The sequence below is a fragment of the Echinops telfairi genome, unplaced genomic scaffold, assembly GCF_000313985.2.
Source record: "Echinops telfairi isolate 266 unplaced genomic scaffold, ASM31398v2 ScPeMD7_18;HRSCAF=68, whole genome shotgun sequence".
NCBI lineage: Eukaryota > Metazoa > Chordata > Mammalia > Afrosoricida > Tenrecidae > Echinops > Echinops telfairi.
In genome coordinates, this window is record NW_022103915.1 from 9,919,718 (window position 1) to 9,934,492 (window position 14,775).

Here is a 14,775-nt window from a genome sequence, read left to right on the forward strand (position 1 = left end):
GGACAGGTTCCAGCACAGTTTCCAGAGGGAAACAGACTGAGAAGAAATAAACCCCTAGTGGTCTACTCCTGAAAATTAGTCAATGAAAACCCATGGACCACAACAGGATGCTGTCCAATAGGTTGCTGGCATGGAGATGGGGCAGGACCAGGTAATGTTTCATTCTGTTATATGCAGGGTCGCCCTGAGCGGGAGCTGGCTCGATGGCCGCTAATGAGCCCAGTTTGCTTTCTGAGTCCCGACACAAGCTTTTTCCTCATAGAGACGGGTGGTTTTGCCCACAAAGAGGAGGCTGGGTGTTTGAGGAGAAGCTGGAAGAAGGGATGGGCCTGTAGAAAGGGACAGTGGTCAGCCAGCCTCCCCGGGCAGACACAAGATGCTCCTGTGACCTTCTTGGCCACACAGAACCTCGGGGACAGCAGAGTGTCAGCCACTTAGATGTCAGGAGCAGGTTCCTGGTGGGCCTGAGTGGAGCAGGGGCTATGTCATTGTGAAATGGGTGACTGTGCTTCCTGGGGCACCCTGGTAGCATAGTGGGCCCCACACTGAGTGCGAACCCCAAGGACAGCAGTGTGAACCCACGAGGCGCTCTTCGGAAGAAAGATGAGCCTCTTTGTTCCCATCAAGAGAAATAGTCTCGGAAACCCCAAAGAGAGTTCTTCTCGGTCCTATAGGGTCACGGCGAGTCAGAATTGACTGGGTGGCAGTGAGGTTTTGTTGGGGCACCATCCTTATTTGTCATCTTTTTGACAGTCCCCTAGACTAGAGGCATATTCTCAGATCCGTTCCATGCCAGGGCCAGGGAGAGTCAGGGACCGTGGGAATCTTTCCAGCTATTAAATGACAACAGAGACGAAACCAGGTCTGCCGCCCACCCCCAAAGTCACTGTGGGGAGCTGGAACAGGGGGACAGGGTCTGAGAAGACAACGGAAGGCTATAAAGCGGGTGGAATTTCTGTTTCCCCTTGGGAACATCTGCATGGGGGAGCCTTGTGGCACAGCAGGTTATGCATTGGCTGCTAACCGAAAGCTTGGTGGTTTGAATCCACCAACCGCCCTGTGGGAGAAAGCTGAGGCAGTTGGAGTCTGTAAAGATTTACAGCCTTGGGAGCAGTTCTCTGTCCTAGGCGCCACTATCGTTCAGAATCTACTCGAGGGCAGTGGGTTTGGTTTGGGTTTGCATCTGTCTCAAATGCGGGCAGGAGAAGTGGAAACCTTTCAACAACATGTGAGTCTTCAACCTGCAAGCCTCCCCCTGTTTCAAGATACCTCCATCTTTCCTCACCAGTCCCTGCAGCCACCCCTTGCGGATTTCTCCATCCCGGAATAGACGGCATCCCTCCTCTGAATGACGCTCGGCTCCAACGATGGTCATTTTCCCTATGTGTCCACTTCTGACTGGAAGCAAACCTTGACTTCTGCTCTAGTTGTCCGCGCCCCATGTGCGTTTGTGTGCACTGCTGGTGCACCTGGGTACCACACACCTGCACAGTGTCATGGCAACTGGCACCAGGGTCTCCCTCCCTGCCCCAGCCCCCACCCAAACCAAAGCTGCCCATTCTGACTCCTGGCCACCGCATGTCTGAGGGAAGAGAACTGCTCTGTGGGTTTCGTGGCTGAAATTGGCATGGCAGGAGGCCTGGTGGCACCGGGGTTAAGCGCTTGGGTGTTAACAAAAGGGCCAGAGGGGCCGGCCACTGGGAGAAAGGTGTGGCAGTCTGCTCTCATGATGGTGACAGCCTTGGAAACCCAAAGGAGTGGTTCCTCTGTGCCACCGGGTCACTGCGGGCTGGAATGCACTCCTGGCAGTGGGGCTGCTTTTTTTTGGTGGGGGTGGGGGAGGGGGGTGGGGGTAGGGAGTCATCGTGATGGAACAAATCACCAGGCTCTTCTTCCATGGTGGGGCTGGGTTGGAACTGCCCACCCCTGGCTTAGCCATGGAGGGCAAACCTACCCTGCCACACGGCACCTACCCCCCTGCAGGGGGTTCTGGGTCGGGCTGCTAGAAGTGGAGGTTCTGGGTGCCTTCTCTCCTTGTGACCTCTCCTTGGACATCTGTTTCTTTCTGTTTCTCTGCGACGGCTCAGCAGAGCACGGGGGTGCGGGGTTCTCCTGAGATTCCTCGTCTGCCTGAGGACGTGGTCCCCCTGCGCCCCTCTCCTGAAAACAGACGGCCCGCCGCTACACCTCGGCTTGGGCCGTGACTCATCACCCCTCTTTCAGGAAACAACGCCCTCCCAGAGACGTTGGCCTGAGAAGGTGGGATTGGGAAACCAGCACACAGGCAAGACTCTCCAAGGAGCAGCCTGTCACCACCGGGTCTGCGGTTGTAAGTGGGGTCTGCCGGGCCAGGTTGTGGCGGGCCAGAACAGGTGTGGGTGAGCCTCACCAGCAGTCTGGGGGGGTTGGCTCCTGGGCAGGGGCAGCCAGGAGGGTCAGAAGGCTCAGTAGGGTCAGAAGGGTTGGAATCAAAAGACACAAGGAAAAGGTGCAATGGGAGGAAGATGGTTTATTACTGCTAGGAGGTGCCGGAGCCTCTGCACAGGTTAGACTTGGGACCCACACAGGGTCACGGCCACACTGTCATGGCCCACCTGGCAGCTGCTCTGCGGGCAGAGGACAGGGTGCAGCTCAGACAGCGCCCAGTTCTGCTCCTGGCTAGGCCATGCTGCGACGTGCTCTAGGCCTGCGTGGGGTTGCAGACCCTGGTCAGAAAGAGGATGCGCTGGCTGTTGGTGAGCGTGACCATCAGGAAAGGTCTGTTGAGGTTCACAATCCTCAGCTGGCCCCATCTTCCGGAGAGAGGTATCATTTTCACTCCCGTGGCTGCAGCTGCTTCTGTGCCCATCTCACCCACACTGAGCAGGGCTTTGTGGACCACCTGGGATGGGGGAAGGGAGGAGACCAGAGTATCAGCCACTGGCAGAGGGCAGGGAGTGGGAGGTATGCCTCCAGGCTTAGGGCAGCTCAGGGGCCAACATGCATCGCAGCCAGACCAGGCCTGCTCCTGGCTCATGGCACTACTGCTTTTCTTGTTAGCTGTAGTTAGCCCTACCAGCCCTGCCCGCTCGTATGCACAGTCCCATTGCACACACGGGCAAACGGAGGCATAGAGCCTGTGTGTGATCTGCTCAGGGTCCTGTAGGCAAAGAGCGGGGTGTCGGGGGGGTAGTCTGCTCCAGGTCCTCCTCTGAGCCCACAGTCTGGGATATCCCCTGCCACCGCCCTGGTGCAGGGGAGGGATGAGTGCAGGGCAAGGTCTTTGAGCAGAAGCTTGGCTTCAGGCACCCCATGGGACACAGCCAGGCCCATAGCACCCCTGACAGGCCAGTCTTGGCTGTTGGGTCTCCCTGACCCCCGAGGCCCCTCCTCACACACATCCCCATGCCCTTCTGGAAGGTGTAGGCAGTGCCTGGTGTGTGGAGAGGGAGCGTGGCTCAGAGGTCCCTCTCTTCCGGGCTCAGAGGTCCCTCTCTTCCGACCGCTCTGAGGAATGGACAGCCAGTGCGAGGGTGCTCATTTCCTGCCATGCCAGGCTCTTCATGCCACTCAACCACTGTCATCCCATTTCACAGATGAGGAGACTGATGGGCAGATGGCTCAAATGGCCTACACACAAGAAGTAAACAGTGGTGCTTGGGATGGGACCCAAGCCCAGGCTCTCCCCATGACATTTTGAGCTGGGTTCAGGTTCCATCCATGGCAACAGAGCTGGGTTGAACACAGGTGTCCTGGGCTTGGGGCGGGGTACCAGGAAGGGTGGCCTGATAAAAACTAATGACAATAACTATCTACTATGGGAAGTAGTCAATCTTGTTAAGTAACGAGGACTTGAAGCACTTGCTGATGAAGATCGGGGAGTGCAGCCTGCAGAAGGGATTCCGGCTCAATGTCAGGAAGACCAGAACCCTCACCACTGGATCCATAGGTGACATCAGGATAAATGCAGGAAAGGCTGAAGTTGCCAAGGAGTTCAGCTTGCTTGGATCCACAATCAATGCTCACGGAAGCAGCAGCCAACAGATCAAAAGACACACTGCATTGGGTATATCTGTTGCACAAGCCCTCTTCAGACCATTGAAAAGCAAGGATGTTACTTTGAGGACTAAGGTGTGCTTGACCCAAGCCATGGTGTTCTCCACTGTCTCCTATATGCATGTGAATGTTGGACATTGAATAAGGAGGGCCAAAGAAGAGTCAGTGCCTTTGAATTGCGGTGCTGGAGAAGGATACTGAAAGTACCATGGGATGCTCAAAGGACAGACTGCTTTGTCTTGGAAGAAGACCAGCCAGAGAGCTCCTTAGAGGCAGGGAGGGCACGACTTCCTCTTACATACTGTGGACATGTGGTCAGGAGAGACCAGACCCTGGAGAAGGCCATCATACTCGGGAAAGCAGAGGGGCAGCAGAAAAGAGGAAGACCCTGAACAAGATGGACGGACACTTCCGAGCCAACTCAATGGCATTTAACAACAACAACAACAGCAACAACCCCAATTTCCCAAACATCTTACTGGCCGTCTCTGTTCAAGTTAAGGTACAGAGGAGGAGCCACCCTCAGTTGGAAGATTTACCTGTGAGACCTTCATATCCTTGACCCCTGTGATCCCTGACAGGTCAGCCTGGTTGCTGAAAATTCTCCTCATGCCCATTTGGGGAAGTTCTTTGTCCAGGTCATAGCTGCCGGAGATGGAGAACTTGGGCAGGTAGAGCTCATCAATCACGCTAGGAAATGAGAAGAGATAGCTCAGGCTTGGTGACCACCTTCCTGCTCTTACCTGACTTCCTCTCCTCACCCGCCCTCTCAAAACAAAACACAAACCCCCCTGTAGTTGACTCAGTTCCCCCTTGTAGCGACCCTACAGGACAGGGTAGAACTGCCCTTGTGGGTTTCCAAGATGGTAACTCTTTACGGGAGTAGAAAGCCTCGTCTTTCTCTTGCCTCTTTCTCTCTAGAAGTAAGTCATTGTTCCGTAGCTTCTGGAGCTCTTGCACATACTCTCGGCAATGAATGAGTTTCATTAATTCATGGATTATCTATCTCTGTTCATTCATGAATTCATGAGTTACCCAATTATATCTGTATTATTTCATCGAGTCAATTCATTCATGAATTGTCCACGTGTGTCTGTTGATTCGTTAATTCGATGAACTCATAAGTTATCCATTAATATCTGCAAGTGCTGGCTCTGGGTTGAATGGTGCCTCCCGGGGATGCATCGAAGTCCCACGCTTGGCACCTGTGGCTGTGACCTTCTCTGGAACTAGGGTAATCGCTGCTTTGGGTGGAAGCAGAAAGCCAATGACGCGTGTCCATACAAGGAAAGGGACATTTAGAGACCTGGAGGCGCAGAGCCACGGCAAGGCGCGCAGAGGAAAGAAGGCCGTACAACAGTGGGGCAGGAGTGGGAGCTGTAGGGTGACCAGTCAAGGATTGCCAAGGACCGTCAGCAGGCACCAGGCAACCAGGAGAGAGATGTGGGATAGGTGTTCTCACAGAACTTTCCAGAAGGAATCTGCAGCCCTACTCCAGAGTCTGGAGCCAGAGCCCCTGCTTATGCCCTGAGTATTGGCAACCTAACTGCCAAGGCACAGCCTGTGGCTCTACTACCGCCCTCCTCGGCTCCTCCCTCATGCCAGACACCATAGCTCTCACCTGATGGTAGCACCAGGCTCCCAGCGGGCCTCTGGTGTCCCCACCCGCCCCTGGAGCTTTCTTCCCTCAACTCTACGGCTCCATTTCACTCAGGGAGAGACGGGGTTTCTTAGGAGTTGACATGCCCTATGCCGCCTGCCAGCCCCCACCCTTGGGACCCAGTACCTTTCCCAACTCTCTCCCTCACTCTGCTCCAGACACGCTGGCCCCTGGTGACCCCTCAAACAGTCCAGGCTCCCCGCCGTCTATTTGAGAGCCTTTGCCCTGGATGTCCTTAACAGAGGAAAGCTTTGCTTCCAGGTCAGGGGCTCGAGAGCCCTCTGCGGATCCCTTGGCCCTTACGTGTGCCTCTAAAGTGCCATTGAAATGGAAACCATAAGGGCACTACCCAGAGAATGCCGAGCTCATTTGTCTGTAAAAATATCTGTCTATGGCTCTTGGAGAACTTAAATGGTTTGGAGGGACAGGGTGGGCTCTTCCGTCTCCAAAGTTCGCCGGCTCTCCTGTTCTAAATCGTTGCAGGATCCAGTCCCTCGGACACAGCCTCCAGGCCAGTTCTCTGGATCCCGTCCCTGGCTCCCCCGCCTCCCCACACTGCGTTTCCCCCTTTCTCATCTCTCAAAGCGTTTCCTCATGGATTTGGTTTATTTCTGGCCTGCCTCGCCTGGATTGCAAGTGAGATCCATGACAGGCCGACCATTTGGTGACACCGTCAGAGGGTCTGAAGTAATGCCCGGCGTGTAGCAGGTGTGCGGAGGACAGGCCCCGAATGCGTGAGCGAGTGCCATAGCCAGTGTGGTGCTGACTCGCAGCGCCCAGCTCAGCTCGGCTCGGCCCTCCCCGGGCCCCAAGTCCCTCTGTCCCTTCTATCAGAGAGAGAAAAAGCCAAAGAGAACACACGGGTGTGTAGTGGACATGGCTTTGAAGATCCCTGAAGACGCAGAGCATGTGAGAGTCACGTGCCTCAGCTTGTTGCTGATGCCAGCGCCATCGTCTCAGAGAGTAAAAATGAAAGCCCCATAATTCCACCCTCCTTGGTTAGGGCTCCCAGCACTCCGGGCCCATGCCCTGGTATCCCACGTCTCCCTGGCCCTGAGGTGGTGTGATGCTGAGTCTTGGGGTACGGAGAGCTGAGGAAGAACAGTCAGGGCAGGGGGGACGGCAGGCAGGGGGGTAGGGATTGGGAAGCAAGGTGGGCAGCCCCCACCCACTTCAGGGCCCTGGGGGTGGTCACCTGGTCCTCAGTGACTCTCTCCACCTGCGCAGCGTCTCTGGGGACAGCCTGGCCTCCACGTCCTCCATCTTGTCCTTGTCGGGGAGGATGAAAAGGGTGCTGGCGTTGCCGGTGTATTTCAGTTCCAACACGGTGCAGGAGAGCTCCGGGTCCCGGAAGTAAGGGATGGCCAGGTCTTCAATTTCCATCATGGGGACGTTCACGGACTTGGTCTGACTCACGTGGAACTTGGACTTGATTGTGTCATGGGGGTCAAAGGGATTCTGCCAGTTGGCTAAGCGGCATGGGGAGCAAGAGGTCAGAGGCCGGGGTGAGTGGAGGAGATGCTGTGCTCCCCCCCTCCCACCCCTGCCCCCCGCCCCCTCCCTCCCCAGCACCCACCACCTGAAAGTGCCTCTTGGTGATGGCACCAGCTTGGCTTGGAAGATGCCTCGACAGGCCTCTAAGTTGTTGGGGGCAGAGGGCAACCCCACAAACCCAGGCCGGGAAGAGGGTTGGGGGCCTAAGGGATGCTAGAGGAGAAATCTCCTGGAGTTTGGGATGTGCAGAAGAGAGGGGAGGGCTGGGGTAGGAAAGAGAGCCAGGCCCCATGGGAGGCTGGATGGGGGGAGGGTGGGGGCAGCAGTCAAGGGACTGATGGGTCGTAGGACTTGCTGGTCTGTAAACATACAACCAGCCCCCTGGCAGTCCAGCGCTTCTGCTCTCCTCCCAAAGGGCTCCCCGAATGATTTTGGACGGAAGTGGGAGGTAAGAGGATGGGCTCTCCATCCGGTCTGTGAGAGGTGAGCAGCAGAGAATGCCCGTCAGTATGGACAGGCTGGAGGAGTAGGGAGACTTTAGAGGACAATCCCGGGACCGCTGGTTGCTTCTTGGTTGCTGGGGCGCTGCCTTCCCCAAAGGGGTGCTGGCCAAAGTTAATAGTCCCCTCAAAAACCAAGGTGGGTCTCAGAGGACACCTGGGTGATGTCTGCTCCTATGGACCATACACAGTCCTTGTTACTGGCTCAGACCTCCCCTTAGATCCCAAGTCCCCGGCTCCCATCACCTCCTCCCCAGGGGAATCCTTTAGTCTTCCTTTCTGGACTGGATGGTCTCCACCCCACCTTCCTCTCCTAAAGTGAACCATGCAGTTCTAGCATCATGTGGTCCCGAGCCTTGGGGTGTAACTGGTTGCACCCTGGGCTGCTAATTATAAGGCTTTAACTCCCTTCCCTGCAGACACACACTGTGCTGTCTTGCAGGTCAATAGAAAATATCCACCCTCCACAAATGGGGGTATGTATAATGGCCACAAAAAAATCATTACTCATGTACTGACTTCCTATTCTCCTACAGATTTACAGTCTGGGAAACCCACAGAGGGGAGTTTTCCTCTGTCCTACAGCATCACTATGAGTTGGAATCGAGTTTAGTTCATAAAGAACCCTGGGGGCTTCGTGGGTTCTGCACGAGGCAGCTAATTGAACTGTTGGTAGTTCAAACCCGCCAGCTACTCTGTGGGAGAAAGCAGAGGCTGTCTGCTCCCGTAAGATTTACAGCCGTGGAAATGCTAGGCAGCAGTGCTGTGCTGCCCTAGGGTGTGTGTGGGGGGGGTAGATCTATGAGTCGGAAGACTCGAGGGCAGTGCGTTTGGTGTTTCCTCATGGGCCAGTTGGACCACGTGGGGAGAAGGCCACCAGAAGAGGAGGCATTAATACTTGTGGAGCACTGAGTGTCCACCTAACCTGACCTGCATCAGAGCAGATCGAGCATGCTCGGATGTAGGACTTCCTGAGTCTGAAAACCACAGCCTTGGGAATGACCAGGTCCCGTCACACACAAGTGGGCAGGTGTCTGGGAGCCTACCTGGAGCAATGAGCAAATGAGAACTCAGAAGGTGGGGTGGAGGCCAGGCGAGGAGGGGGCGAGAGAAGCACAGATGCCCTTGCAGGGTGGACTTGAGCCCTCAATGGGCAGGATGCCCCCTCCTGCCTGGCTCCCAATTCATAAGAACCCGCATGACCCAAGGAGAACCCCCAAAGGACCCACAGAAGAGACAGGAGAGGAAGGGACGCGTGGGCTGGTTGGGAATCTCCCAGAAGTACTGAGATAGAGTCCTGGGTGGCGCGAATGGTTAAGGGCTCAACCACTGGCTGAAAGGCTGATGGCTTGAGCCCACCCAGGGGTGCTTCAGAAGAAGGCAAGGCCCCTCTCTCTACTCCCCAATGGTTGCCGTCTTGAAACCCCCCCTAGAGCAGTTCTACTCTGTGCACGTGGGATCCACTCAATGCCCAACGGCAACAGCCAATCTTGGACAACCATGTCTCTCCTGGAATTATGGCGAGATGAAGGAGCCCTGGTGGCACAGTGGTTATGTGTTGGACTTATAACCACAAGGTCAGTGGTTTGAACCCACAGACGAAGGCTTCTACTCCCCCAAAGAGTTACAGTCCACCCTGCCCTACAGGCTTTCTATGGCTTGAAATCGACCCAGTGTTAGTGAGTGAAGATGGCGAGATTGTCCTGTATCCTTCCCCAAGACGCCCGGGCCCTGGGGAAAGTGATGCCGGTGGGCATGGTGCCACCAGAGTTCCCTGTTCTCTTCAAGCTTCAAGTAATCAGTGTGTTCAGTCAGCACAGAAGTTACCCATTTTAAAATGAAAAGTCTGCCCCCCCCCCCCTTCCCAGCTACCCCAATCCACACATACCTTTAAAAAAGATAGCATTCACCAGGATGATCGTGGTTTCCGGATCTAGGCTGCTGATCAGGTCCTGGATTTTGCCGTGGCTTTTCCTCTCCACGTAGTCATTGATGAGCTTCTTGGCCGCGGCAACATCACGGAAGTTGGCCTGGATGGTCTCAGCCCCGTACAGCGCCTTCGCGTCCTCCTGGAACCCCCCTAGCAGATCCAGCGCCTCGTTTACAAACATGGCGGTGCTCATGCTCAGCTCCAGATGGCTGTTGAGCTGGTTGGAGACAAACAGAAGGTGCTGGAAGGCCTGGTGGATTTCAGCCTCGGAGGTCTCCGTGAGGTTGAACTTCAGGCCGTTGAGAATCTCCATCTGGGTGGTGCCCCGGGCCCCCAGGGAGAGGAAGGCCAAGGCAACAGAGATGCTGATGGGGGAGAAGACAACATTCTTGCTGGGGTCATTCCTGGCCAGCTTCTTGTAGAGGGAGAAGGCGAAGTCGGTGTTGCTGTCGGCGAACCTGAGGTCATCCAGACGGGTCTGGTTGTCTCCCTCGGTCTGATTCATCCCACCAAGTGTGCCGTCTGAGTGGCACAGGACCGTAGGACAGAGCCCCGTCACCAAGAGACCCGCCAAGAGAGGCAGCATCCTCGCCATTCTCAACCCTGAAAACAAAGATCCTTTACGTCACAGCGGCTCAGCCAGAGCCCTGCCCACATGCCCACTACACTCCCTGTGGTCTGGGGTCCTTCCCTGCTCAGCTGCCCCTTCCCCCATGCATGTGGCCTGCTCCGGGGACACCACTGCTCAGGCCTAGCTGTTGCGCCCTGTCCCACCCTTGGAGGTAGGTGCTGTAATGGTTGTGGTTTCCCCAGGGAAGAGAGCAAGCACAGAGAGGTGAAGGGGCTTGCCCACAGTCACGCAGCAAAGGAGAGGAAGGGCCAGGTGTGCCGGACTCTTGGAGTTGGCGTGAAGCAGCTGACCCATCGGGGGCCTCCTCCACTATAGCTCCCAATGGGGGTGGGCTGCCATCAGAGGGGATCAGAAGGCAGGGCGCCCTCTCCCCATGTCACCCACTGCCCAAGGAGTAGAACCAGTGAAGGAACCTGCCCCCAGTTAGTTCAACCCCAGAGTCTCTTTCAAACCCTCAGCCTCAAGCTGTGACGCCGGGGGCAGGGACCCAGCTGCCCGTGCCATTAGAGAGGGAACCCAGAAAGTGTCTGGACATGGACTTGCCTCGGTGAGGGTTGGTGGAAAGGCCAGAGAACTTTCTTTGCAGCCTCTAGTGGAGGAGCCCCTGGCCATCAGCTCCCCAAGGGTCACAACTCTGGAAACCCTAGACTGTATGTAGTTCTACTTCCACACACTAGGGGTCACACACATCGGATCGACTCAAAGGCTCAGAGGTTGATGGGTTATTCTTTCTTGGTGGAGGGGAAAGGAAGGGGCCTTCAGAGTCTAAGAAGCCTGTCCTGGGGCCTCTGTGTGACCCGTTGAGACCAGCGTGGTTGCAGCAAGCGATGGAAGCTCCCCAGCCGCCATTTCTGTCTCTGCCAAAGCTGTTGAGTGGCCCAGAAATGATGACGGCCACCTGAGTCACCTCTGTCCAAAGGACCCTGGGACTGGGTCCCAAGAGCCCCAGAGAGGACTGGTTTCAAAGCCCAGCCCTGCAGTGCACTGGCTTCTCTACCCGCACCTCCTCTGGCCTCTGTCCACCTGGCTTGGAATCCACTGGAGCTGAGGAGCGGATTCCTGGAGTCCTGGTGGTGTTGTGGGTTATGAGTTGGGCTGATAACTGCAAGGTCAGCAGTTCAAAACCAGCCAGCTGCTCTGAGGGAGAAAGATGTGGCAATCTGCTCCCATCAACAGCCTTGAGAACCATAAGGAAAAGATTCTGTTGGATCCTTGGGGCTTATTACAAGTCAGAATCCATAGCAGTGGGTTTTCAGGTGAGGGGCAGCTTGAGAGGTGGGGACAGGAGGAGAAGGGGCCAGGCAAGTAGAAGGGGAAGGGAGGAGAGAAGAAGGCAGAGTGGGGGAGGAGAATAGAGAGAGAGGAGGTCTGGACAGGGACAGGAAGCCCTCAAGGTCCTTGCAGACAAGCCCAGGGATGGAGGACCCAGATATTGGTTCATGGCAGGACTAGACTGCTGCAGAAAGCCACGAGCCAGGAGCATTTTCCTCCCAAGGCAGTGATTTCTAGAATGCAGGGGCTTGTCTCTCTGGGAGAATTGGACCCTCGAAGCAATCTAGCTCCTTTCTCAGTGGCCGGGCCTGTCCACCCACCCAGGGAGGCAGTGTCACCTCCCAGCCCTGCGGGGTGACCCAGGATTCCTGAGAGCAGCGTCCTGGGCCAGGTCAGCGGGGGCTGCCAGGTTCACCCCCTCTCCCCCCTTGGGAGAACTGGGCTATACACACAGGAAAGGAGAGGGTGGGTAGAGGGGTTGGGGATGCCCACGCGGCTGGACAGAGAACACCTTCTCTACCAAGTAGTGTCAGAATCAGAAATGACCCTCAGGGCCTGGTGGCCCCCCCACCCCATGAAGATGCCCACACGGAGGTCCAGAGAGAGGGATGGTCTTAGAGTAGCCCCAGGATTGAGGGCAAAGCCAAGCTCACAACTACATCTTGCCTCTGGGTCTAACTCTCCACACACTTCTGCCGACTCCCTGGGGCCCTCACATGGTTCTCAGCTCTGCCATCTAGGGGGCACAAGGCATCCAGGGCCCCTCCAGGTTAAGCATTACAGTTACCTGCCCAGCGAGGAGAGCTGGGAGAAGTCAGGCTTCAAAGGTGCCTGCTGGCGGTGCTGGCTTCCCAGGACTTTGGATCTCAGATCACCACTGGGGCTGGCTTTAGGGTTCCACAGGATTCCCCACCAAGCAAACTCCTCCCCTTCTTGGGAAATGCCCGCAGTCAAAGCCAAACGCTTTGTCCTCAGCTTGGAAGGGGTCACATGGTGATTTCTGGTAAGGCTACCAAACAAGCCCACTGCCATTCATTCGATTCCAACTCTCAGTCACCCTCCAGGACGGAAGGAACTCCTCCCTGGGGGGTGCGAGGCTGTGGGCTCTATGGGAGCAAATGCCTCCTCTTCCTCCCTTGGCACGGCTGGCGGGTTTGACGGGCAGCCAAGCATTCTCATCATGACGCCAAGCTGGGTCCTTCGTTTTGGGTCAACTTTCCTAGTTTCTGGAAACAGCCCCTCCGTTTGTTCTTTACAACAGCAACAGAAAGTCAATAACAACAAAAGGGGAAAGCAGAGATTTGCCTTGTTTCATTTTGTTTTTTCCTCTCGCGTTGACGAGCACACGAAAATCTAGGAACTAGCCCGGGAGAAAAGGGACATTGTCAAAATCCCTGAAGGTTTGTTTAGGTTTTCTTGGGTGTGTTGGCTGGTGCATGAATCACCCCTTGAAGAGATGTGATAACTCCCCCACGTGACATCATCCAGGTTAGTTTCCAACTAACACGCTGGTATATGTGTTCTTAAAAAAATTGTTATTAGAAAGATAGGCAACAGACTCAGGCCCTGCCACGGAGTCGATCCCTACCTACGGCAGCCCCGTCAGGCAGATTAGAACTGCCCTGGCAAGTTTCTGACACTTTACATCTTTACAGGAGCAGAAAGCCTCATCTTTCTCCCTCAGAGCGGCTGGTGGGCTTGAACCACTGACCTGGAGGTGAGCAGCCCAACACGTAAGCCCCCACGTGACCAGCGGTCCTTATCAAGAGGGAAGTATCCACCACCATCTGACGAAGTGGAATCACCACAGTACCCTCTCCTACATTTGGGTTTATCTGAGAGAAATGGCGTCAGTCTTGTTTTAACTGCTGTTCTTTGTACGCTTACAATGCGCTCCATTCTGGAAATATTTGGCACCTTTAAGATCACACGTCAACCTTGAAAGTAGCGTATTGATCACTGCAGTGCCTTACCTTCAACAAAGATGTCCCTAGTGCTTTAAGGATGTGGCACCCTAAAACCCTGCCCTCACAGAGCTTACATTCCACATTATTCCATTTAATCGCTCTCACCATCCTGCCAGGGAATGGTTTTATGTGCATTTGAGAGGGAGGAGATGAAGACTAAGGGGTCCATTCACGGAGGTCACCCAGCCAGTGCTAATCCACCTAGAATTCAAGACAGGTCTGCCACCTGCCAGCGTGGTAACCGCACCAAGACTCAGTGGTCTTTTGAGCCTTCCAGGGTGGAACCCCGGGGTTCTAGGGAGGTGTGCCAGGGGCTCCTAGGGAAATGGGAATAGAAACTATGAAGAATCAGGGGGAACACTTTCCCCTTAAAACCCAGAAAGATCAGAGGATGGAGAGAAAGATCTGAGGAGGCTGAGAGCCAAAGATAGGAAACAGGCACCTCTTGAGGGGAGGTGGATAGTGGCCAAGAAGTCCCTGGAGGAAAGACAGCTCAGAGGATGCTTCCAAAGACAGGTGGTGCCTGGGAACCAGAGGGGCGTGATGCTTGCGTTCCTGATGGCCCCTCCCACTCCTCCTGAGATGCAGCTCAGGGCAGGGTGGTGAGGAGCTCAGAGATTGACTTCATCAGTTCTCCAAGGGCACGGGGCAGAGGAGCCTTCATATACAGATGGGGATGCAGAAAGTTAATGGATGGTAGTGTGTTTTTAACAGACCTGGATTTGTGGGGACACACACACACACACACACACACACACACACACACACACACCAGAGAGCAGTGACCTTAAAAGACAAACACCTGGAACCATTGAAGCGGGATCAACCCCAGAAACAATTGTCCAGGAATCATTTCTAAACCTCAAACTTTAAAGCCAAAGCCTCCCTCGGTGTTGTCTTTAAAGCAAACGATGCTATTCTTGTTGCTAGGCCCTGCCGAGTGGGCTGTGGCTCCCAGCAGCCCCAGGGGTCACAGAACAAAACACTGCCTGCTCTGGCACCGTCTGCACAATGCTTGCTATCTTTGAGCCCATTGTGGTAGTCGCTGTGTCAATCCCTCTTGTTGAGGGTCTCTCTCTCTCTCTTTTCTTGTTTTGCTGGGCCTCTGCTTTACCAAGCATGCTGTCTTTCGGTAGGGACTGGTCCCCTCCCGGTAGCATGCTCAAAGTACTGTAAGACAAAGACTCACCATGTTTGTCACCAAGGAGCATGCTAGCGGCACACTTTCCAACACAAATATGGTCATTCTTCTTGCGGGCATGGGGTTCCAAAGTGTGTTATTTCCT

General features: G+C 55.2%; 1 protein-coding gene across 1 annotated transcript; it reads right to left on the reverse strand.

Annotated features, from left to right (window-relative positions):
* Window positions 1–2,489: 2,489 nt before the first annotated feature.
* On the reverse strand, window positions 2,490–12,398 carry SERPINA3 (serpin family A member 3). The gene is made up of 5 exons (XM_004698780.2): window positions 12,310–12,398; window positions 9,578–10,222; window positions 6,891–7,164; window positions 4,575–4,725; window positions 2,490–2,881 (listed from the first exon to the last, which is right to left on the reverse strand). The coding sequence occupies exons 2-5, from the start codon at window positions 10,212–10,214 to the stop codon at window positions 2,681–2,683; spliced, it is 1,263 nt and encodes a 420-aa protein (XP_004698837.1). The 5' UTR covers window positions 10,215–10,222; window positions 12,310–12,398; the 3' UTR covers window positions 2,490–2,680.
* Between the last annotated feature and the right edge of the window lie 2,377 nt (window positions 12,399–14,775).